General features: G+C 39.6%; 1 protein-coding gene and 1 long non-coding RNA gene across 3 annotated transcripts in view; one reads left to right on the top strand and one right to left on the bottom strand.

Annotated features, from left to right (window-relative positions):
• LOC111747410 overlaps window positions 1–15,495 on the bottom strand; it is a 91,771-nt gene extending 76,276 nt beyond the window's left edge. For both annotated transcript variants that reach the window (XR_002783520.1, XR_002783519.1), the window contains exon 1: window positions 14,148–15,495. This is a non-coding gene — a long non-coding RNA (uncharacterized LOC111747410). The remainder of the gene's footprint in view (window positions 1–14,147) is intronic.
• NEDD9 (neural precursor cell expressed, developmentally down-regulated 9) overlaps window positions 1–25,948 on the top strand; it is a 46,105-nt gene that overhangs the window by 2,854 nt on the left and 17,303 nt on the right. Inside the window, exon 2 of the mRNA XM_011373240.2 lies at window positions 15,547–15,993. Within this exon, the coding sequence (XP_011371542.1) occupies window positions 15,547–15,993 (447 nt within the window). The remainder of the gene's footprint in view (window positions 1–15,546; window positions 15,994–25,948) is intronic.

The following is a 25,948-nucleotide window of genomic DNA, read 5'->3' as shown; positions in this document are numbered from 1 at the left end:
GTGCAGTCAAACTTAAAAATGTTCACTGAGAAATTTATAATCCAGCCACTATAAGGCCACTATAAGATTTTTTTTTTTAACCAGATTATCTGGTTTGGCTACTTCAGGGATCATAACTGGAGAACAACCAAACCTCCACTCATTTTGCACTTCTACTCCAGGTCAGTCAGCTATGTATTTACAATAATCTTGAGAACAGTGGAATGTGAGCTATTACTTGAGTAAACTTTTTTGATTAGCACCTATCTAGTCCATTTTTATTTCATTGCATATTTTTTTAATTTGTTCATAAGAAGGCTGTAGTCACTCTCATGTGTACTTAATATTACATTTCTCTTTAAAAAAATTCAGCCTGAGGTTCTGTGATAGTAAATTATGGGGGCTTTATTAAGAGTTTTCTACAAGCTACTCTGAATATACAGAGCATGTTCTGAAATGGGGAGAAGGGACTGTGGCTTGCTCAGCAAAGGCTCCACTTCTGGGAGTCTGGAGGTGGATTTTGGCTGCTCTCATGCAGGAGCGTGATTGAAAGGCCAATGTACAGCTGTATTTGAACAGAGGCGGGAAACCCCACCCCTTTATGCTGGCTCAGGCCAGGTGGGTGCTCAGCAGGCGCTGCCTGTCTGATCTCTAATAGCTGAACAGCTTTTGTGGATTTGCCAAATTTCTGAACTCTGTGTGCCGCCATTAAAATTCTAAATTATTTATCTAATCTACCATTCAACAAATTCATTTTTAAATGCTTGGACTGAAGAAAAATTACAGGGGGAACTTACAATTCAAATCAGAAAACTATATTCTGAAATTCAAATTTCTTTGTTCTGTTTGAATGTGAGCAAGTTTAGGGGAACGAGAAAGTGTATACTACTTAAAACTTTTGGGGGGACTTTGAAAATATTTTTATTTTCTCAAGCTAGCTTGAGTTAAAAATAATTGAGCTTCTTCTATTTAGTTAATATGGTCATTTATGACCTATATGATTCCCAGTTCTTTCCTTGCTTTGACATTTTGGTTTTAAATTCTTTATTCTCTTTAGATGATTTGTTGCACTCAATCCAATTAGAAACTCCTGCCTCTCCCCAGAAGATGCTTTGAAAAATCTTAATTATTTCTTTATATATTATTTATTTATTGAGCAAATCCACTTTCGTGGCTAAATGACTAATCTACACAGAGATGAAAGTCTTTGTAGAGCTGAAGATGTTCTGATAATACCAAATGTAGCAAGTTGCACAGTGTGGACATAACAAGGATGCCTTTAGCATCCTTTTCTTGCTGGGATCTACATCAGTCCTCTTCTCAGAATTCATCAGTGGCTTCCTGTCTGCACCGCCCTGCCCCCAAGACTTCTTAAAACAACTTCCTCTCTACTTTTTCAGCCCCTTTGCAAATTCCCTTCCTTTTTGTGTATGCCCTTATGACCTCATTGTCTCTCATTCAAGCATCCCTTATCCTTCTTTAATACCAGACTTCTGTAGGCTGACCTTCCCAGCCCACACAGACGTGACACCCTCAAAGCACACCCTGTACCCCACCTCTCTCCTCTCTTTTGACTCTACTCTGGGAAATGTTCTCGTGCTGCTCTCTGACTTATTTTCTCCTGTCTATTTGCACCTACATGGCTTGGTTAGTCTGTACTTCCCACACAGCAAGTCTCCTCATTCATCCACTCTATGAAGCAATCAAAAGCCCAAACTTGTGTCTCCATGACTCCCTACAATAGGCTTTTTTACCTCTGCCCTACTCTGTTAGTACCACCTACCTTATTAACTCCTTTCAATCAAATCACTATCTTAATGATACCTGTAACTCATAAAGGTTACCCGCAGGGTCTGTCCAGTTTTAGGTAAGCTCCATTGAATACAATAAAGAAGTGAAGGGTGGCCTTTATTTATATGTAGAAGCAGATCGTTTGAATAAAAAGTATGATCTAGGATTTGTTATGGCAGGTGACAGGGCCTTTGTCTTGTATGTTCCTATAGTATAGACAAGATACAGCATGGGCTTTAGAGGAAGGCATTATTATTTCTTGTGATTTAATGCTCTGTAACTTTGGGCAAGTTAAGCTCTCTGAGCCTCAGTTTTCTTATTTGGAAACAGGAATAATAACTGCCTCATGTTATTGTTCCAAGGCCTAAACATGATAATATATGAATGTAAGTACTTACCATGGCTCCCGGCATATGGTAAGTAGACAATGCCAGTCAGCTCCATCTCTCTTTGTATAGTAAATGCTCAATAGATGTTGAAAGGATAGTGTGGACTCAAGACTTGGTGACAAGATTATGTCAAAATCCCAGTTACTAGTTTAAGATGGTTGAGTATTACTGAGTGTCCCATGGACCTGGATATGTATTGTAGAAATGTAAATGCCACACATAGGGAATTACCAGCACATTCATTTGCCCACTTGCTAATATATTAATGCTTGGTATCTTCACTGTTGTTAATAAGATTTGATATTCCTGGAATTATAGGACCTTCATAGTAAGTACTGAACTAATGTTGAACTGAATGTTAAGTTACATAAAATACTTAGAGAAATCGCCATTTTAAAAAGTCTTAATGAATATGGCATTAAGTTGAAAGAACATGGGTTTTGTTTCAAATCCTACTTAGGTTACTTCCTAACAGTGTAACAGGCAGGCTACTGCAGGCCTTCATGTCCTCATTTATAAAAATTGGATTTTTAAAACACCTATCATATCATATAATTGTAAAGCTATAAGATATGAAAATCAACAGCTTCTAGCACATAGCAGGCATTTAAAAATAGCAGCTATTATATTATACATTATAAGCTATATATACAATGTATATATACACACAAATACATGGATATACAGGCGTTATATATATACAAATTTAAGAGGAAACATTCACTTGAATTGTTTCCCCAAAACAAAAATATTAGTTGAGGAAAAGAAAAATTCACCAATTTAAAAAGTCAAAGGTAAAATGCAAAGATGGTATAGAAGATCAGTGTAAACTATACCCCTTATCTTATTGTAGTCAATTAGAGTGATGTAGATGTAAAGTAAGAGGTCTATTTTTAGACGTAAAGTAAGAGCTCTATTTTTAGATCACTTTAAGGTTAGAAAGAAACCTAAACAAATTGGTTTGAAATGCCAGCCACCGAGCCCATGGCATCACTCTGCAGTAACATATAGACTTAATTATCAATCCTCCTTGCCAAGATAAACAAAACAGGGCCGCTGGAAAGAAATACTATATTTCCAACTTAAAATGCCAGAGAATAGATGCTGGTTTCTTAGGCAGTGGATGATTGCAAAGACTATGAGCATGGAAAGAGGACCCTCTCCCCCTAAAAAACCTGTTTATACTTTGTCAACAGCATCTCGCTCCATTTTATTTACTTTGAACATTCCAGTCATCTCCCTGCGGTAATTCTTACCAGTTAATGAGGACTTTGTATGCCTGGGGAACATTACAGCCTAGCTGCAAAAGACTATCTTCCTAAGGAATCTTCATTTCAAGATAAATGGCCTTGTCAGTGACCTTTTCCACCCGTCACAGAAAGAGTAATTCTTTTAGACTATAGTTTAGTAGGCAACGTGATCCAGGTGAATCGAGGTATGTACTTTAAGGAAGATAGAACAGACACTCCAGAAAATATGATTGGTGGTGGCGTGTGACAGTGGTTTTGCATGGTTAAAGTAGGGAGTGGGCAGCTGATCATGGAGATATTAAAATTGCAAGTAGAATGTTCTCAATATAAACCTGGACCCCACCATGGACTAGTAAATGCCATTTTATTCTTTAAAATGATCTTGTCCTTCCCAGCCATTAATGGTACTAAATAATGTTTAAGTAGGTGGTTCATGGTCCTTATTTAAAGCTGGTTCACTGATTTGGAGGTGTCTTATTTCTTTGTAAATCTTGGTGTGTACGCTGCAAATGAGAATTCCTGCTGATATTTCTACTATGTCAAGGTAATAGTTATAGGATGTTACCAAAAATGTTCCTTATGTGGAATATTGATGTCTATGTTTACTAGAAATGAAGACTGAGCAACTACGAATATGTAGAAGTGCAAGCATTGCAGAAAAATGTTTGATAGCTCCTTTTTAATTTCCTTTCTTTACTGTGTATGTTTGTATGTGTGGCAGTGGGAGGGGATTATTTGTGAAGCTCAATAGAAAGTTGCAACAACCAAAAGGTATATAAGGTTAAGATTTGAACCAGATCTTTCTATTTATTAAAGCAATATATAATTAGACAGGATGATGTATCATTAATATTTTTCCTAATTTCTTTTAGTTATGTGGAAACCCATGCTATCTCTTGTACGAATTAGCCTTAAGCTCATTAATTTATGGTAGTCAGTTTGTTGCCCTTAACTTAGCTCTTCACCCCACAGGAAATGTGGCTGACTTGTGTAGGTTTCTCTGTCACCAGGCTCTGCACTCTACTGAAAGAATGGGCTGAGATACCCCAGCTGCCCAGCCCCCAATACTCAATAACCATAATAAGCAAAGTCAGCTCACTGAGAAGGGTACAAAATAGACTTCCAAACACTCCATGCCTCTTGGAGTTCAGAGTCTTTAGTATCTAATAGTATATGTTAGTAATCTGTCAATGAGGGGTAAGTGTGTGTGTTACTAATCATTTGTGGTATGACAGAGTTTGGCACAAAATGGTTAAGTGGACCAGCAGATTTCAATACTATCACAACAGAGTTGGCAGAGCAACATTTTGAAATCTTCTTTTCCCTTGAGTGCTCCTCTGGGGTAGAACTTCCATGTTATTCCCTGATTCTCCAACTTTTTTCACTCAGAGCTAAGTGTGAAGAGCACCTCCTTAAATAGGGGTCAGGGTAGAGAACGATAGAAATACAGCTAGCTCAACAGCATTCTCTCTCTTAATAACCCCATTCACTGTGAAGCTGGAGTTCTAGACAGTCTCACAGAGGCCCAGATGCCTTTGGAATATATCTCACTTCTTTATAAAGATCATCTTGCCATTTAGAAAACATGTCCATTGACTGAATTAAAGACTCTTATCAAACCTATCTTTTTTCCTCCCAAATCCTAAATCCAACCAAGGCAGACCCATTAGCATGATATATACTTGCACACCTATCTTTTATTTTTAGTTTAAAATATATGTAATTCACGTAGGAAATTCAAGGAAATATATCCATATTTCACAAACCCCAAAATGGGACATATGGTCTGACAATGGGAAGGATATTTGAAACTAGGCCTGCCTTGAAAAGTTCAGGAACATGTGGTCACTCTAGACAGTCAATATGAGCTGCTCTAGAGATCAGTCAACCATCGAAGGCGTTATCCCTTTTCCCTTACGTCAGTCAGCCTCTTGACTGGAAATTATCTAAGAAGTTTTTTTGAAGTGAATGCAGGTAAATTTTTCACATAGAGTTATAAATAACATTTGCTTGTAAATAATAGAGTGGTCCTTTTTCTTTTTCTTCTTCTTGCATAAATAAGCATCTTTAGAAATGACAGAAAGCCCATTTTGCAATATGGACTTGAGCAGAGAACACCTGAGAGGTTAAGCAGCAGGGAGATTGTATTTCAGTTGTTCTTGTTTTAAACCTGGCTTGGTAGCTCTGTGCCTCATAACCTGCAGCGTCTGCCCAAGCCTCCTGCCTCCCTTATTAAGATCTTAATTACAGACGCAGCTTACTTCATTGCTAGAGGGAAAGAATTTAGTTTCTCTGAACTATGTCTGTTTTTTGGTGTGGCAGGTGTAATCATGATGAGATCATTTCTGGTTTGTTTTCTTTTCCTGGAGGAATTATTTTTGAGGGGGAGGAGTACAGTTCTTAAGACACAATTTCATGAGCTCATAATAATGCAGTAATAATTGTGCATGATTTTTTAGAGACCCTTTCTTCTGAAGAAATCAGAGCATTTTGCATACATAATTTCATGACTCCTCATAATATCGTTATAAAGAACATGTTCATTATCCACATTTTGCAGATGGAGAAACAGATTCATACAGGCAGTGTGATTTCATTGTCATTAGACTTCCCATATGAAGACTGAGACTAGACTCTGTTAATTCCGTTTAGTTTCCAGAGTTTCATGACATCGGCACTATTGACATTTAGGACTGGATAAGTCTTTGTCATAGGGGATTGTCATGTTGATTGCAAGATGTTTAGCAGCATCCCTGGCATCTACCCACTAGCAACCAGTAACACACACACACACACACACACACACACACACACACACACACACACACAGTGATAACCAAAAATGTCTCCAAACATTGTCAAATGTCACTTAGCAGGATAAAATTCCCCCTAGTTAAGAATTACTGGCCTAATCTTCCCTAATTCTTTCTGCTTAAATATAATTACCTTACTGGTTTGATGTGATAGAAGCACAAAGATACAACCACAGAACTGTTTGCCATAATTTTATCATGACCAAGGTTGAGCTTAATATAACAGGTCCTAACCAAAAAGAAACTTAATCTTACATGCTTAACACCAATTTGTTCAAGCATATACCACAAAATATTAAGAAGCATGGGGGTCTTCCTCAGGTGACATGTAAAACCATCAGGCCAAAGGAAGACAGACTTCAGAGAATTAAGGTTGCTGTAGAGACAGTCTGGTACATATACATATACATATACATATACATATACATATACATATACATATATATGCATTTAGAACTGGGCCTTAAAGAAAGCTACTTTATTCTCATAAACTGGTATATAATATGTACATGTAGGAGCTTATCTATATACCTAACCAATGAACAATTTTATTTTGAAGTTTTTTCTATTCCATTTGCTCCTGCCATCTTTCCTCTCCTCTAGCGGAGAAGCTGCAGCATCCAAAGGTTCTTTCTTTAGACGTCTACAGACAACTCTGTAGTTGTAGTGGTGACAGAATATGATTGCATATACCCTCTTAACCAAGTATACAGATCCATTTTTTAGAACTCTTTGGAGACCTCACGAGTTAAGTGGAATAATAGCAATCAGGCACCAAACCTAAGTCAGGGGACATCTAAAAGGGTTCCCGTGAGGGCTGGCATTCAAGTTATGTCAACTGGGTTCTGGCTGGGAGAAAAGCAAGGGTTGCCGGATGTGTACGTATAGTATTGAGATATTGGTATTGTATCATATTGTATTTAGATATAACTTCATTCTTTACAGGCTCCATACTTTGGTGTAGGAAGATATATGAAAATGTAAAAAATAGGAAGATCTTCCCTTCTTTTAAAATACTCTGTTAGATGTAACTTGTGTGTTTTGAATTTTGAGAAATTTTTGTTTTTGGAAATACACTGTAATATAATGGACTAGAGTCTCCTATTCCTTTATAACAATTCTCATTTCGCTTCCCCCAAGTGCCTGGATGTTGAGGGATTTGTCTAGACAGGCAGATAGATGTGATCTGGTGCCAACACCGTAATGTTGGCTGAAATCCAGATGGTTGTTTTATTGTTAATAAAACCTATATTTTAGGTGAGTGGGTGTCAGGCCTTCATCATTATGTGATGCCTGTCAGATTTATCTAGGGGCAGAACCCTGAAAAGAGTTTGTGCCTGCCCCATGTTTTTGATCCTTTGCCAATCTACTATACGAAAAATCTATCAAAACCAGGCAACCTGGGACAAATGCTTATAAATTGCCAAGCTTAATAGCAACAGTACTAAATTTTAAGATGAAGAAGATTCTCAGGAAGTATATTCTGGGCTAGTGGAAAAAATCCTAGATTAAGAGAGGAACCAGATGCTTTTGCTGGCTCTGCTGTTAATCTAATAGGAGGCTCTCTGGGTTGTAAAACAAGAAAATTAGGTTAAAACGATCTCTAAGATCCCTTCTTGGTTTAAAATTCTAGTCTAGATGGTTCTAGGTTTGGGTGACTTCTTGGTCTAATACCCATAGAAATCTACGTGTCACTCCACTTTCTTTAAGACTTTCAGGAGTTGCTTAGATCAATCTCAAAGATGACAGAAGAGTGAGAAAATGAGCTCCTATAGACACGTGTATTATTTATGACCATCAGACTTGTGAGACAAAAGCTAATTTATTTTTCTCAAATACTGTCAGTAATCAAACTTATCTTCCATGAATGGCCAAGAAATAATTGAAGCAGACTAGTGGACTAGTCCCATACATATACTCATACATGCATACATGCACACCCACTTATCAACCTACTTGTAATTTTTTTTTCATATAAAACAAATAATTTTCTCTAGGCTTTTGTTGGTTTCATGGTAAATAAATCCTAGCATGGGAATGTTTCTGTTCTATGTCAACCTTAAATCAAGAGAGAATAGATGACATTAGTTCTAGTGCAGGAAAGGAAAGGAACCCAGCATTTTAACAAACAATTTTTTTAATCTCACAGGTATGCTGTCCATATCAGGTTGCCAAATCTGGTCAGAAAGAAGTTTCTTCCTGAGATCCAAATATCCAAATTTGCAATGAGCATCAGATCTCCTGATCAGTTATCAAGTGTCACTTTGGCATATGAACCACCAAAGTAATGCTGGGTCCTGAACAATCTCTCATCAAATAAGAATATGGAACAGACATTAAGCTTTCCAAACCTGGGAGCCTTATGGGCCATCATACACAGGGTGCACCCCAATGCTGTATGTGAAGGCTGATGCATGTCAAAGAATAACTTTGAGTGGGCAAGTGTCTAATGTCACATTTCTTAAAGTATCTCCCACTCAGAAATGCTCAAAGAGAATACTATGGCTAAAGTTCAACAAGGCTGGAAAATCTAAGAAAACTTAAGGAATTGTGGCAGGGTAATTAGCATGAAAATTCAGAGAGGGTCCAAGATACTCATATAAACTTTGTAACCATCATAGGGAGTTAGAAGTGCTTTCCAGAAAACAAAAGTATTGGCTGAAATGTGGTCTAGATGCCAGAGGAATCTTTGGCGGCAAGTGTTGGACACTTCTCATTAGTGATCAGCAGTATGACAAGGGACTAGTGGGGCCTACAAGAATTCTGCAAGAATTCTGCTGCTGCCTTTCTGTGACTAGTTCAGATCACATAATGAAAAGTCAGTCAGATTGCAATTACAAATACTGCTGAGAAAGAACTTGGATGTGCTATGTGTCATATCTTCTAACTCCTGAACTTAAAAGCTTTGTGTCTACTACTTAATAATCTCGAGAAGATCCAACTTTTAGAAAATTTTACATTCCAGATCACCCAATGAAAGAACTCAGATGTAAACCGAGTATTCCAGGAACCAAAATCCAGACACATAGATATCCATGTTTCCTGACTACGGCTGATTCCTTCTTTTGGGAAATACCACATCTCCTTATATCCTAAAGATGATCTTAGGAGGTAGCCAAAGTGGTTTGACGACCCTCTAACTGAAGCTGATTTTTGTCAGCAGTCACAAAAGTACAGAAGCCTTTCTTTCTCTTCCCCTGCGTCCTCAGAGTGACCTTCATAATGCTTATCCTTCAGCCACTTCCTTTAGGACTGATTTCCTTGACAATGGCCTTTCCCTTCCATACTGTGTCTGTTTCTCACAATCTGTCCTGCTTTGTGTGTGTGTGTGTCTGTGTGTGTGTGTGTGTCTGTGTGTGTGTGTGTGTAAGTGCATGCATACACACCCTGCCAGATCCCAAGGCTAAAATTTGGGGATTGGGTAAGTCATACTGAGAATGTGGCAGCCCTGAGGAAAGTCATACTGAGAATGTGGCAACCCTGAGGCTGTGACAGGAGCTCCAGCATGATAAATATAGAGTAAAGTAAAAATAAGAAGAAGAAGTTGGGCCATTGATGATGCTATCGGTCTTAGTGGGGGTGACACAGCAGCCATTGTGTCTCATTTCTCTTTAAAGAACAGCATGAATGGTCATGGAAATTACAAGTCATACCTCTCCATATTTGGAATAGCAGATAGTTTCCTTGGCAGTAAGACTAAGCAGCTTTCCTAATATTTTGATAGCAATGGGGGGAAAAAGGCAGGGAAGAGTGGGGAATAATGTGGGAATTGTCATGTAACTTAGAGTTTTTTGTACCCACTGTTCTGGCTAGTTGTACGGTATTTTCTACCCACTCCTCAGGCATAGCTTGGGAACCAGGAACAGCAGAAACCTTAGTCCTGGCAAAGTATGAATGGTGCTCAGTCACCTGCCGCCCGATGTGGGTTACACTGAAGGGAAAAAAGGCACTTACAGAGAACACTGTATTTAATCTGGCTGGGATGGTCAATTCATCTTGACCTTCCTGTTTGCTCAGTGGTTGTGGACATGAGACTCGGGCTCACTATCTACGTCATTATCCTGTTTTAATAGGGAGAGGCGGGCACCTTCCTGCTTGCTGTCTCCCACATTCTTCGGCTGTGATGCTTGGGTGACTTGGACATGCCATTTATCTCTCTGGTTCCATTAATTTATTTTCCCACATCCATCTGAAAATGTTGACCAAATGTCATGCTGATTTCTCTAGAAAAAAATTTCATCCTCTCTGTAGGGAACCAGGAAACCAGAGTCCAGAATCCATTTCAAGTTAGCAAACATTTAATGAGTATATATTTTGTTTCAGACACTGGGCTCAAGTTCTGGAAATGCCAAGGACTAAGACAGCCTTTATGAACTTAAGGAGTTCTCAATCTTGAAAGATATAATACAAATCATACTGTAATAAATACTATAACAGGGAACTGGGAAGAGAAACAATCAGATAGGTTTTGGAAAGATAACTATTCTGATTATGCGGAAGATGAATGGTTTTTGAGGTGGGAAGAGGTTGAATGCAGGAAAATTAGTTGAGAAGCAGTTGTCATATTCCCCCGCAAGAAGTTGCTGAGGGCCTGAAGTAGGAGTGGCCTTGAGGAAGAAAGCAGAGTCCAAGGTGATTGGGTTTTGAGTTGTAAAGAGGCTCTGAAACCTCTGAGGCTACTACCTTGGACAGCTGTGTCATACTGTTAACTAAGAGAGATAAAGCAGGAGAAAGGGGTGTTTGCACTTGTTGATTTCAAGATAAAGTTACCTATTACACAACTGGAAATGTGGGACTGGAGTGCAGAAGAAATATCTAAGCTGGAGCTATGGATCTGAGTGTTTTGTGTTCAGATACCATCGGCATGGATGTGATTTCCCACGGAGAGTGAACATATAGAGAAGAGAATAGTGCAAAAGAGAGATCCCTTTAGAAGATGATCACTTAAAGAATGAGCCAAAATTTTTTTCTTTTAGTCTGTGATAGAGAAGGAAGATGAGTGGTCATAAGAAAAAGAGAAGAGAGAAAAACAGAAAGTGGTATCAGGAAGCCAGAGGAGAGTTTCAAGAAACATCGGGGTGGGGATCAATGCTAGAGGCTGCTACAATTAGAGTTCCCTCAATTAGAATTTATGACCCTAAAGGCCAATTTCCAATCCTGATTAGAACCACAACTTTTGTAGCATATGGATTTGATTAAATACTGTCCTAATTCTGGAGCTGGAGACAAGAAGCCTAAATTCTTGTCCTAGTTCTATGACTTTCTTGCTAGGTGACTTTGGCAAATCATTAACTTCTTGAGGCTCGTTTTCCTTATTTGTAAAGTGAAAGAGTTGGACTGTAATTGTTTCAAGTTCCTCTGGCTTCAAGTTCTATGCCCAACTGTTTTGGTGGTTTGCCAAGCCCAAGCTGTATTTCTTCTAGCTGCCAGTCTCTGGCAGCTAACCATCCAACTGGATATAGAATTACATAGCTCTGTTATCTCTCCTTGATGTGTTTCTGTGTTGACCTTTCTTGCTCTGGAGATAAATATTGGGGTGGGGGGCGAGGAGGCGAGAAAGAGTAGATCTGCCTCTCCTGGGTTTTTCTAAGATATTCAGAAAATCACCTTCTGACTTGTGGCCATAGAGAGTCTCACCTTTACACTGAAGGAAAGGGCTCCTCCACCTTCTCCTAGCCAGAGGAATTAACTCTTAATTTGTTTATTTATGACTTGCCTGTGCACTTTTGAATGAGATGGTTTGCATTCCAGCTGAAGATGAACTTGCTGTTATCTTCTTACTGAATTCCTGCCCCAACACTCCAAGTATTTGCAAAAGCCAAGCTCCTTACCCATGTTTTTCCCCTCTTTTTGATGGATTGTACTCTGCTGGAACCTAATGAGATTTACCTATAATTTGTCTAGTAATATCCTTATTATTAGTGTCAGTATTTTGTCTCAGAAGGTCTCTTGAATGCAACCAATAGTTTCGTTATTGCTGTTTGTAGGCAGATCCTTGACAAGAGGTTGCAATGCCTAAAACTCATTAATTCAAGAAAACATTGTTTTGAGAGACACTTCTCCTAAATGTAACTGTGAGCAAGGGAAATGTCAGATATGTATAAATATGTGTGTATATGTTGATAATAGTATCATCAGAATAGGATTAACCCTTGAGAGCTGAGAGGAGGCAAACAGGGCAGGAAGCCTAAGGCCAAAATGCCATCCACAAATTAAATAAATAGTCATGGTAACTTTGTAAATCTCCAGCAATATTAAAGTACTTAACTTGAAATAACTCATTTAATCCTTACAGCAAACCTCATGAGATAGGTGCTATTATCCACATTCTCATTTTATGGATGAGTAAGTTAAGGCACAAAGGAGAGAAGTAATCTGCCTACGTCACATAGCTAGGACACCAGACCCCAATAATGTATTTATTCTATAGACATGACAAGAAGAATTGGTCATCTTTAGAACTTAACTGAATGGAATGGAATGGAATTGAGACCAGTTAGGAGGATATTGTGTAGTAGAGCTAAGATGGCTTAGAGTTCTGGAAAGAAAGTGGAACCAAGAGAACACAGTTCTATTTCCATCTCTGACACCAACTGTGTGGCCTTGGGCAAATGATAAACTGCCGCCTGGCACCCAACCTGTTTCCTCATCTGTCAAATAGGAAGGTTGGATCCAGGTATCTCTAAAGGTCTCTGGAGCTGGAACCTTCTGTTTTGAGAGAGTGGCTGGATGTTAACATCGGCTCTCTGTAGCTTGCACAGATATTAAATAACTCACTCTCGTTCGGCAAAGGCCCGAATATCTGTCAGTGTGTGAGGTATCAGGCTAGCACTGGGGTGCCTGCCACTAACAGCCGTGCCAAGCTCTCTCTCTAAATCCTGATCTCTGTAGGCAGTAGGGAGGACTTTGAGAAATCATGAACAACTAACTAGTCAAGAGAACTCATCTGCGGTGGTCCATTAGCAAGGACAAACCACTCTGAAAGTATTCCCTGAGAAGCAGCTCTTCAAGCACGTCTAAAAAACAGTAGTACGCTGCTTACCAGGTAGTGAGGAGGTCACTGGGACAGGAGACAAAGGACATCCAAAACAATTCTCATACAAAGGATTTCTATCTGCCTCTAATCAAGCATGGTCCGGTGCTCTACTTCAGTGCGTCATGGAGTTCCATGGCAGTGGCCCAACTCCAAAAGCCTCACATTTATTCATGCTGATTAGGTCTGTAGTCCTTTGCCCTTCTACTGTTTTCTGTTTTTTCTTCTTTCCCTTCTTTGAAGCCAATATATTTGCATAGCTATCCGCCCTGAGTTCCCAAAGAACTGGCCCCTACTCTTTATAACTTCTGATTTCATCTTGGAGCTTCCTTATCAGCCCTTCCCAGTTGTTGAATGGGCCCGGAGAAAGGGACAGAGACCAGAGGAGTCAGCTCTCTCCCTGCTCTATAATCTCAATACACTGATAGAGTAATTTCCTTCTACTGACTTTGGTATAAAGGACCAGAATACTATCTTCTGTAATCTATGACTTTTCTTGTAAACTACAGAATGCCCAAAAGATGGAAGAGAAACAGGGGATTTTAGACTCTTACACATCCTCAAATGGTTCCTCAAACCAGAATATAATGCTGCATGACTGATCTTTATGTACATGAACTCTGAATTGTTAGAAGGAACCCAGAGCTTCCTAGAATATAAATACAAAGTAAATCTTCACGTGAAACACAAACCACTCAGTTTCCCTTTGGCTTCTCTTGTCTAAGTCATAGACTTCCTGGATCTCGAAACTCTCAGAACAAAGACTTCAACCTTATTCTTAAAGAGCATTATCAGGCCTCCTGGGTACTGACCTCTATGGCTTTGCCTCCTTTCCTTAGGTTAAGCAGTCTGGTTAGCAGAGTAAAAGTCAGACTCCCTCCCAACCACTTACCAAAGGGCAGATCGCTTAACATGGCACGGCCGCTCTACAGCAGAGAATCAGCACATAGAGAAAGACCCGTGGTTAAGGCCTACAGCACAGTGGGGAGATGATTAACGTGTGTCATTTATAAAGGAATGCAAAGTATGAGGCCGAAAGATCAAGGCCACATTTCTAAAGAAGAAAATAGGGGAAGGACAACAACAGCCCAAATTCCACAATTATGTAAAGTCACAAACATGCTCCATCCAATCAGCCATTCTTTCTCTCACAAATGATCATCATCGCAATAACACCTAGTGCATCCAGACATTTAGCGAAGCACTAGAAAGATCACTTTTAGCTTTCCGAGTGCTTGTGGTGAATTTACGATGTTTCCTGGCTCCTCTGTGTGCTGGGAAGGAGCAGGCATGTGGTGATGGCTGCCATCATGCTGCGAAACATTACTAACGCCAAGAAATGAAATCTTTGGGGCCTTTGAAAGGCTTCCAAGAATGTCAGCACGCACTGGCTGCCCACTCTCTGCTGAATGCCTACTTTGGCTGTCTGCTTAGTACTGAATGTGCCAGACAGGCCTTCATACAAAGAGAGAAAGTGTTTTAGGCCCCTGAAAGGGGAAGGCACAGCCTTTCTGATGTGAATGGCGAGACTCAAGAAATAGGAAATCGTGGCAGGGTGAGGAGGGGCCTTCAGGAAAGGTATCAATAAAAGACCAAAAGAGAAAGAGATGGCATCTATGTATGTGTGATAAATTCTTAGTAGTTCCCTGCCATCAAATCTGGAGATACAGACTACTGTCACACTATGCTCTATGCTTGATTATCATGGAAAAAATGCTTGCTTGGAGATTCTCCCTGTATCCAAATACCTTGTGATCAACTGAAAATGAGAATTTTTAAGCCCTGCCAAGACATATATAAATGTACTTTTGTTTCTATTTTAACACTAAATATAAATACCGTTTGTACTGTTTTTTATTAGAGATGTTCTTTGACTCTTCTATCCCCAATATATGAAAAAATTAATGTCAGTTGTAGTACTTCTGAATATCTTAAGCTATTTTATTCTTTAAGCTGGCTTTAAGAAAGGAAGAAAAATGTTTTGTATGGTGAACCATTCTCTGACTCTTTAACTCATAATTCCTTGGCACAGCGTCTACTGCTAGAGGAAAGAACTCTTGTGGTGTTCTGAGCTTTTCAAGGAGGCAGTGTGATGTCATTGGTGGCAGACACAGTATGTATGTATCTGTGTTTTGTCTGCACCATCTGTTTTCCTCCTTACAGGCTATTGTTCAGATTTATTATTCTCTTCTTTTCAGGAGGTATGCCTCTCCATAAGAGCATGGGTTTTAGGTGTTAAAGGGACTGCACTAATATTCTAATATGATTTCTCTCTCTTCTTTCCTTCTTAGAATCTTATGGCAAGAGCCTTATATGACAATGTCCCAGAGTGCGCTGAGGAGCTGGCATTTCGCAAGGGAGACATCCTGACTGTCATAGAGCAGAACACAGGAGGACTCGAAGGATGGTGGCTCTGTTCCTTACATGGTCGGCAAGGCATTGTCCCAGGCAACCGGGTGAAGCTTCTGATTGGCCCTGTGCAGGAGACCTCCTCCAGTCAGGACCAGCCTACTTCTGGACTGATACACCAGACCTTTGGCCAACAGAAGCTCTATCAAGTGCCAAACCCACAGAGTGCTCCTCGAGACACCATCTACCAAGTGCCACCTTCCTACCAAAATCAGGGAATTTACCAAGTACCCACTGGCCATGGTACCCAAGAACAAGATGTGTACCAAGTACCACCTTCAGCGCAGAGAGGCATTGGCGGGGCTAATGGACCTCACTTAAGTAAAAAGGTGAGTTAGTTACTGACTAGATTTTTTTCCCCCTTATTTTTTTCCCGTTGCCCTAAGAGCAATAGAAGTATCCCCAAAATAAGTACTTGACACTTCCAAGAAGTAAATATATCTAAATACCCTTGATTGGGCAGTACTTTTGCATCATTTTTCCATTCGTTTGTCAGCAAAACTTTCTTGAATTCCTACCGTGTGCCAATAACTGTTGATGCACAGCATCATAAGTTCCTGTGCCATCCCAGGTCGTGCTGGATCATTTAGTTGTTTCTCTTTGTCCTTCTAATAGATCTGCTTTTAGACCCAGTTTCTGCACTCAAATAGTTTCATCTTTTCAATTTCTTCCTTGAGTGGTACAAGACACCAAATTTTGTACAAGCACAATGATGCTGTAAAAACCTTACTTTTGCCAAAAGGTGAATCGTGACCCCATTGGCCTGGCTGCACAAAGAACTCACTAGAAGTAGAGGAAGTAAGGAATCTGGGAGTGGGTCATGCTAACCAGTTTGTTCTGCAGAGTTGCTAGCTTACAGTTTGGCTCATTTAAAACACATAGATACTTGTATTAGAAAGGACCCATTCTCTTATCCTTCAAGTAGTCCTATAATAAAGTCTGAGCCAGTGGGTAAAAATAGTGGAGCTAGGATGTTTAGGACTGCATCATGTTTAAAAAAGGGAAGGACCTCTTCAGCACTCTATGTAATTCCAAATGACAGAACAATTTGATATAAATAAAAATTTTTAATTGAATGAATTTCAAGCATCTAGTATATTTTTGATGCTTGTGATACAATGATGAATTAAAGAGTGAACAAAGCCTTCATGATGCTGTCACTATAATGCGGGGACATAAGCAAACACTATCATGTCAGGTGCTGGGAGGAAAATAATGTCAATGAGCTTATAGGGGTAATAACCAAAGCTGAAATGAGCTTTAAAAGGCAAGGCTTTTCTCTTTTGTTTACTGGCAAATTCCAAGAGTCTACAGAGTATCCTGTGAGGTTTGGTATTAAGAATGGATAGATTTAAGGGAATAAGAAAAGACCCCAAAATTACAAGAGGAAAGGTCCAGTTCAGTACCAGAAAGAGCTTGTTGACTCCTAGAACACCTCATATACAGGTGCTCCTCTCAAGAAAATCTTATGCAGAATCTGAAGTTATAAAACCATGTAAATTAGGGAATATCTATTTGCCTGATAATGGAATCCCCTGTTGGAAAAAAAAAAGGGGGGGAATTTACTGTTGGATTTCTTAAATAACAAAACCACAAATGTACCCAAATCACTTTTTATACATAAAGTACGTTTTACAAAACACATCTCAAAGCACATTTATTGCCTAAGCCGAGTGTGTGTACATTGGGAGGAATTCCTCAAGAAGTGGTGAACAGATTTCTGACTTGTGTTGCCCAAGACAATGATCCCTGTCTGCAGGCTATAGACTGTGCCCTGACCTTTCAATGTCCTTACCCCAGGGATTTTGGATTCAAAGGAAAAGCCAAAGCAGGCCTCTGACTTTAGAGGGGGAAAAGAACAGTTGAAAGGTGTAACTATAAATAATAACTTCTCTCATTCTTAGTCCTGGTTGTTTGCACCTTAAAAATAGCTTTTCCTTCATCTGAGCTAGTGCAAGGCAGATCGGGAATGCAAGGCCAGAACAGGAAATGCTTGGCTGAAAGGTGGTGGGGTCTAAATTTTCATCAGTTTATTTTGGCAGGAAGGTGACATGTTTTCCTTTTTAGACTCAACCTTTTTGGTTCCAAGTCTGAAAAGCCTAAAACTTCAGACTTCTTCCCATTTTATTTGCTATAACTGTACTGCAGATTTGCTCTGTGACTCTCCATCCTATTAGAGGAGAGAGACTCTAATCACGCCACACGCCATCTCTTGGTTGATATTGGGGCATTGGGGTTACTCATGGGCACTTGAACTCAATAATATGTTTGTGTTTTTAATTCTAAAATCATTGGAACATTTTATGTTTAGCGAAAGGTAGGTGATTCCCGTAGGAAGAAGCCAACTTCCGAAACCTCTGGCACCCTTTCCAGAGAATGCAAACAGACCTGGACTTTACCAGAGCTCAGGAGGAGATAAAGACTAGAGAGCTGAGCTGCTTTAAGCAGTGGGGGGTCTGAGATGGTAACATGGCAAGAATGGGAGGGGCAAAAGAGAATGGTCCTGGCTCTTCCCTGCCAAATGCCACGCGTTCTGCAGGATATCCTGACCTCACCTCAGAAGTCATGTTAGAGCCGCTGGTTCTCTAGGCTGCCCATCTCCGTCCTACCCACTGGACCATTGGCTTACACTCCCATGGGAGTGAGTTTGCCCTCTTCCTCTCCCTCTCTTCTTCCTCTTTTCTCTCTCCCTTCCCTCCTCTCCCCTCCTCTTCTCCTCCTCTTTTTTGTTCTCTCTCCTTCCCTCCCTCCTTATCTCTCTCTTTCTCCCTTTGTTTCTCTCGTTCCTTCCTTCCTTCCTTCCTTTCTTCTTTCCTTCCTTCCTTCCTTCCCAGTGAAAACGGCTTGGCTGCTAAAAAGTAATTTTAACCTTCTAGGTAATAGTGGCTACTTTAAAAACTGTCATTCCCTCAGCGTAGGTTTCTGACTCAGGATATTCTCAGTAAGTGAGAATCCTCCTAATGATTTAAGCCAAGGACCCAAGAGTTATTCCCAGTACAGTGGAGGCGGGCGGGTGGGGGATGCGGAGCGAGGGGGAATAGGGTAGTGGAGAGAGGGCAGTGGGTTTTCACTGTAGCTAAATAGCCCTATACCCATTGTTCCCTTTGGCTTTCCCATCTATAAAAAGGTGGTGAACCCAGAACTAGACATTCCTGGTAGTTTAAGGTGTGGTCTTTAAAAGTTATTAAAGAAGAAAAAGAGGAGACAGTGGAATCTTGTTCTGAAACACTAAAGTGTTTTCTCCCTGAGAGGGAGAATAAAGTGAGCTGAAATGCAGATTCCCAGACCTTTCCCCGGATCCTAATCCCGGGGCCCAGGAACCTGCATTTTATTAAACTCTTCGGACAGTTCTGGGGGGAGGTGGCAGGACTGCACTTCGAGAAACACTGTGAAGGGACCAAGTAGGGAGTTGGATACGTTCCAATCTGATTATGATTTGGGACTTTCCACAGTTAAAGATTCCCTTGATGTTGCTAGCAGCCTGTGGGATTCAAAAATTTTATTTACCACAGTTTTTTCTACTAATGAATCACGAAGGAAAAATAAAGACAGTTAATTCTGCCTTCTACACTTCAAATTTGCTCTCTGGAAAACTCCAGCCTCTACTCTCCTTCTGGCCTCCCATCCACATTAAAAGACATTCATCACTCATTAAATAAGCAGTTAGGGAAAGATAATCATATAGTCCCCACTCTTTCATGAAACAAGAAGACAGCATGAATATTGTGAAAAGAACATGGGCTTTGGGGTTAGGCCGACTCCTGGTTCTGTTTCTTCATAGCTCTTATTTCTTGGCAAATTACTGGACTTCTTTAGGCTTTGCTTCTTCATCTGTACAATGGGAAGAATCATAGGGCTATTGTGCGAATTAAATGAAACAATACATAGAGAGGACCTGGCACACTGCTTAATGTAGTAGAGGCTTTAAAAATATTAGTTCTTCTCTCTTCATTTTTCTTTCCTTTTTCAGAGTTTATTTTGAACTGCATGAGCCCTCTTTGTGTTTCTCACTATATACCAAATATGCGAATACTTTATTGCTAGCACTTAGGCTGTTCCTTGTGAGCATGTGGCTCTCTCTTTGCATCTACGAGAATTTTGCACAGAGGACGAGAATTCCCAAAGTTATCTGGAAACGATATACACTGACACCTTTACTTAATTTCATTGGTCTTTTTCACTCTGGGTGTTGTGTGCAGGGCCGTTTTATGCATTAGGCATTGTGGGCAGAATGCCCAGGACCTATGTGAACATTTGAAAGCTAAATAAAAAAAATTTGGTTCCAAAGTATGAAACACGAAAACTGCAAAATAGAAATTAATAAACACTTAGACAAATGTATAGGAAACAATATCATGTCATCCTCATTAATTGTTACATTTAGGGCTCATAACTATTTCATTACATTTGAAAACAATTTGTAGGTTGGACTTTTCTCACTTTGCAAAGATTTGTAAATATGGCCCATGATTGCCAAGAACACACAGGCAATTCTAAACTAAATAGTTACTCATAGTCCAATAATTTGAAAAGCCGAATTATTTTTTTAAATGTTCTCGATTTTTTAAAAACAAAAATTCTACTTAACGTGAGAGTACAGTTTAGAGTAGAGCCCCGAACATCCAAAACCCTAAGACCTACTAAGGTCTAAATCAGCCTCATTTCCATGCTTCAAAGATCAGTAAAACTACCACCTGAGTTCATCCATTTCATGCTTGATCTCACAAGGAATTACATGTGTTTCTCTGATTATTCCTTGAACATGTTGCTTTTATTCTAACTAGTGGAATTTGATTTCCTTTGAGTCCCTCCGAAGATCAGTATGAACTTAATTATAAACTCTATTAGGGCAGGCAAGGGTCACGGCTGCTTCTTTACTGCTATAGGCCAAGCTCATAGGCAAGTATCAGCACACAGATAACAGCCAATGAGCAAATGAACAAGGCAGAAGCAAGAAATGAAGCATTTGAGTTGACCTTTAAATAAACTGAAAAGTGGTTCCGATCTTATCACCCATCCACTGTCACACAATGTTCAAATCCCATCGTCCAGGTCATTACAGTACGGTTATGACTTATGTCGGATTATACATGGTAGTTTTCACCCAGAAGGGTCTTGGATATGTCACCATCTGTTTTCTATAATCATAACTATCTATACACAACAAATGAGCATCTGAAGCATGTTTGATGTAAAGTCTGGCTTGTCTGAGGGCCTAACTTTAATGCATTTTGCCCAGTTTAGATGACAAGATGACTTAACCCTTCTATAGTTACCCAAAAAGGAGAACTACATTTTTTTTCTACTAAGAAACAGAGCTTCCTTCGTGTATGCTATTCACACTTTAACACCCATTTCAGTGTTCATGTCCTCTGTGAAACTTTCCTTCTGCACCCCAGCAGTTCTTTTTCCTCTATAGTCCCAATATATGTTATACATTTCACTTAATTTCAAGGGAGTTCATGGGTTCATTAAAGCTGTAATGGTCTGCCATTATAGTGTGTATGATGGGCGAGGCTGAGGCAAGTACTGCTTCAGGGGTGACACTCAGAAAACTCAAGTAATATTAAGACTTATCTAGACTCCATCACATCATCTTTAAAGAGTATTTCCTACCTTCCAAAATGGGACACAGCAATATGTCAGCAGGAAATGATTCACAGATATTAGCCATTCCTTCTAGGCCCATTCCTGAAAGGTAATATAAGAACCAGAAATAGATTAACTACAATGTTTGTACCTTCTTAGACACTTAGTCATCATGAATTTTACACACACACACACACACACACACGCGCACACACCCATAGCCATTGGTTAAGAGCCGAGAACTTCCCTTATTGAGATTTGAAGCATTGTGAAATCTGGTTGCCTAGATCAACGCTCAGATACCAGCCAACTAACTGCTGTATATTAGCTGTATGATTTGTCTACCAACAAGTGAAAATAGACTTAGAGGAAATGAAAGCTCCCAGAGAAGATAAACTCTGATTTCACCTCACTTTCTTTTGCTCCCTTCCTACACACACACACACACACACACACACACACACACACACACACACACCCTGAAAACTGTCAGGGAAAAATCACAGTTTGACAGGGCAGAGGGTACCTCTAGTTTTTTTACTTATAAATTCAATAAAGTATGACCATGTTTCAGAATTGCGCATTTCTGTATAAAAACCATTCTAATTTAAATAAATTTATTTCCTCAACACATGGTTTTTGGGGCTATGCAGAGGAATGAACTTTCATCTAAAATCTCTACACTCAACAGTAGAGATAAATTTTAAATCTTACACAAAATTTGAAGTCCTTGAGCAATTCAAGGGCAGGACTCTATGAGCTCACTTTGAAAATGAGAAGTATCTCTTCCCAATTGAGTCACCCATGCCAGTGGATGAGCAAACTGTAATACCTCCTTAAAAATGAACAAAGGTCCTTTTCTTTTGCTTAGTGCCAAGGTCTTCAAACTCAGTTGCAAGTTGTTATAAAGCTCAGTGATAATGAATATTTCTAAGAGTGCATTAGTAACTTGTTATAAACTGACACCAAAGCAAAGAGAGGTAATCTTCCTTCCTTTTTCAATGATTTCATGCTAAGCGACTGTGCTTATCAGAGTGAATAGGTCAGATATTGTGTGTAGTATGATATCTGGCTAAGTGGTTAATTCTTTGGGGGAGGGAGAGAAAAGAATACATTTACTTACTTGATCTGGTGAAATTCAGACTTAATACTGGTTGAACACATCTTAAAAAGTGGACTTATATGAGTATATTGTGCAAAATGCAGACTTAGATACCATCAGAAATGCCCTGGGTTCTAAACAGTTGTGCCATAAACCTGGTTTTCAAGACAGATGTGCTGCTTCTGTTTAAGGAGTACAGGTGTGACTCACTTAGGACATTATGTCTTCCTTAAAAATTGTAACTCTAGTAATACTCAAGAGTACCAAGAAGTCCTCTCTTTAAAGGACCCCAGAATACATCCGTTTTTGAGCAAAAAAAATCCTTTAGCAATGCCATAATCACATCTTATTTATTTGAATAATTTTTATAATACTTGATTTTCTTAAAGCATGGTGTGCTTAGCCCAGTTGTTTATCAGAATAGTTATTTGTTTTCAGAGTTACCACCAATTGACCGTGTAGCCTTTAGCATGTTTTATTAGCTACTCACTCAGTTTTCAAGATACTTTTATGTCTAAAAGGGTGACCTGAAAGTGCCTTCGAGCTTTGGTTTCATGTTAGGGACATTATATACATAATCTCATCTAATCCTCTCAACAGCCTCATAAGGTTTTCCTCACAACCTTCACTTTATAAGGGAGGGATCCGAGGTCTGAGAAGTAAGTTAACTTGCTAAAGGACAAACCTCTAGTAGGAGGCAGGATTGATATTTGAGCCTACGTCTGTCTGACTCTGAAGCTAATGATTTTTACATCCCAGCTAATGGTTGGTGTTGCCAAGCCCTAAAATAAGAGGGAATATTTAGATATTTCATAAGCAAGTTCAGCTCACCAGAATCTGGGTGCTAAAAAGCATCCCGTTGGCCAGGTAGAATTAAAGTCACTCCAGAAGATTCCCACCTCAGATCCTTAGAGAAGCCTTAGCGCTGAGGGAATCTGAGTTAAGGAATGTGGAAATGCCTGCCACCCAGCTGCAATGGTCGGTTTCATGGAAAGCTGATCCAGAAATCCTGAGCGGGTCATTAAGACCATGGTGCATTACTGAGAACATTGCTGTGTTGGCTTTCTCTGCCACTGTAAATACGGACTTTTTGGATGACTTCAAATTGCTTCAAATGGATAACTTCATTTAACCAGATATATAGTTAAATCTCCCATAATGAGCTTGCCAATGAATGGGGCATTCCCCCCGCACCCCCAAAACAGTAAGATACCCAAATCTTATTTTTTGCTTCTCAGATAAGGAAGTAACTTTCTTGAAGAGTGTTTATTTGTGAAATTAGAAAAGTAGTAAAAGTTTAGTGTGTCTTGCTAGGGTAGGCAACAGGACATTGAAGAAAGTACTATGGAACCACTGGACCCAGTGGACCAAAGCTCTTGTTCACTTCTCTGGCATTACCGAGCTGAATAACCTCTCTGAACTTTAGCTCTCTCAACTGTGAAATGGGGAATAGGGCTGGATTATCTCTAATGGTCTTTGCTAAAATTTTATGATCCAGATATCCTTATCTGATTCTTTCCCAGAGTCATTTGAAAAGTTTAATGAAATGGAGTGGCCTCAAGATTCTTAAATAAAAGATACTTAGGAACTGATATAAATTTCAGTTGACCCTTTAGTTTTGGCAAATCCTTCTTACATTTCCTTTAAGATCCAGTCCACCTTACTATCTAGAAACCACAGTCTCCTTTAGAAGATAAAACCATGTGAATAGAAAGCAAGGAGCAGGCAGGAACACGGGAGGGAGGGCCGGTATATGCTGGGCCAGGGAAAACCAGAGTTTGCAGACCCGGTCCCATTCTGGGTCCAGGTGTTAAGGAGAACTCTTATCCCTTCTTTGTTACCAGAGCTAAGAAAGTACTTCATCCTGGAACTTACTATTTTCTGCCCATTTTCCTCTGTTTAATCCTTGCGCCTTGGCAGAGGCCTTTGGTGGATCTGGTGTCTCTTTAAGCGACAGCCCTGCCACAGCACTGGGTCAGTGCCCTTCAGAACTGCCACGTGAGCAGTTTTCTCCATAAGCCATCATGTCTTTTCTTCTAGTGGCAGGCCTCCTGTTTAAGGAAGGAGCAATACCCATAGGCATTTAGGTCCAGAAATTCTCTTCTCTTGCCTCCTTTCCATAGTCACATTCCCTTTACGGCAGTTTCCAGGCATCTCTCTAAAATTCATTTCAAAATCTAGATTTAGCACTTAGTGTCCTGTTGGACTTATTTAGACATCAAAAGAACCAAAATGTTTGTGACTTTTATAGTTTTTATTCAAAGAACATTTTGGTCCATCCATGAGATATGAAAAAAAAAAAAAAAATGGCTTTGCTCTACCCCGCTGTCATTAGGTTTTGCCCAGAGAAAGACCTCAACCAGTTAGGAACCCAGACGTCATTTCCCATCATGTTCTTTCACATTAAATGCTTCTAGCTGCTCTTTGGCGCTTGGTCACTCCATAACTAAATATTGCTTTAGCACTTGCTACACAAAGAGCTTCCTGAAAACAGCAGGGGAGACGTGCTTGGGCCTTAACAATCGGGGCACTGTTTCCATTGAGTGGTTTGCAGCCCAAATGCAGTGGCAAATGAAAGTGACCCAAGTGCCCGCTCCACTTTTGAGCTTTCAGTTGGTGACTTTTTCCTCATTTGGGAAAAGAGACTGGCCATGATTTAGATGTAACTAGCAAAAGGCTTAGTTCTACCATAAAACCAGACATCAGAATGTCTTTGAAGGAAAGTAAATCGCTTCCCAAAAACAGAGGGGGAGAAATTTTGATGAGCACAAGAGAAGCATTAGGGAGGGTTAGCCATGGATATGGCCCATGAGGGTGGCTTTTTACAGCCAGACCCAGTTTTCATTATATTGTTGCTATGCAAGTAAATAAATGAGCTCACTGCTACACCCAAGCTGGGCAGAGAGAATTTATAGAGAATTAATAAATTCAGTGTAGTCAACATGTGGCTTTTCCTCTGGTCAGAGAAAAGCAACGAGTAATCTTGGATTTTAAACAGACAAATTTCTATAATTCTGCAGTTTCTGAAAATGGGATCCAAGTTCTAATGGGCAGGCAGCGATAATAGTGATGTTTCTTTTCCTATGGTTTTCTTTAAAAGGAAAGGGTCACTCAGTTCATGGGCTTGAAGACAAAGAGGTTATTATAAGATCTAATAAATACTGTGGTGGCTCTGTTAATGCTTTTTAAAGACATTTAAGTGAAATAAGTCCTTTCCAACAGGCAGTTTTAGAAGTCTAAATACTCTTGTTAATGCATGAAACCCAGAAATAAAAATAAATACATAAAGTATAAAATTATAAGTCAAACATGGGGTTTGGGGAGAGTAGAGTTAGATGGGAAGCAATCTAATTTTACTTGTTCCATATATGCCAAGAAAAATGCAAATAGATGACTGCTAATCAGCCTACTTTTGAATTTAGACAATCTTAGGTACTGTTAGTGGCAAGGTTATAATCTGTACTGTAATCATTACGGCACAGTGGCACTTTTTAACCTCTCATCAATTGCTCATCAATTATATTTCCTGAGCACCACCTGGGTTGCCTAGTTCTTGACTAGGCCTTGGGGTAGAACGCCAGGAGCTGGTTACA

This window comes from Pteropus vampyrus, unplaced genomic scaffold (genome assembly GCF_000151845.1).
Source record: "Pteropus vampyrus isolate Shadow unplaced genomic scaffold, Pvam_2.0 Scaffold221, whole genome shotgun sequence".
Lineage (NCBI taxonomy): Eukaryota > Metazoa > Chordata > Mammalia > Chiroptera > Pteropodidae > Pteropus > Pteropus vampyrus.
This window is presented reverse-complemented; position numbering and strand designations above follow the sequence as displayed.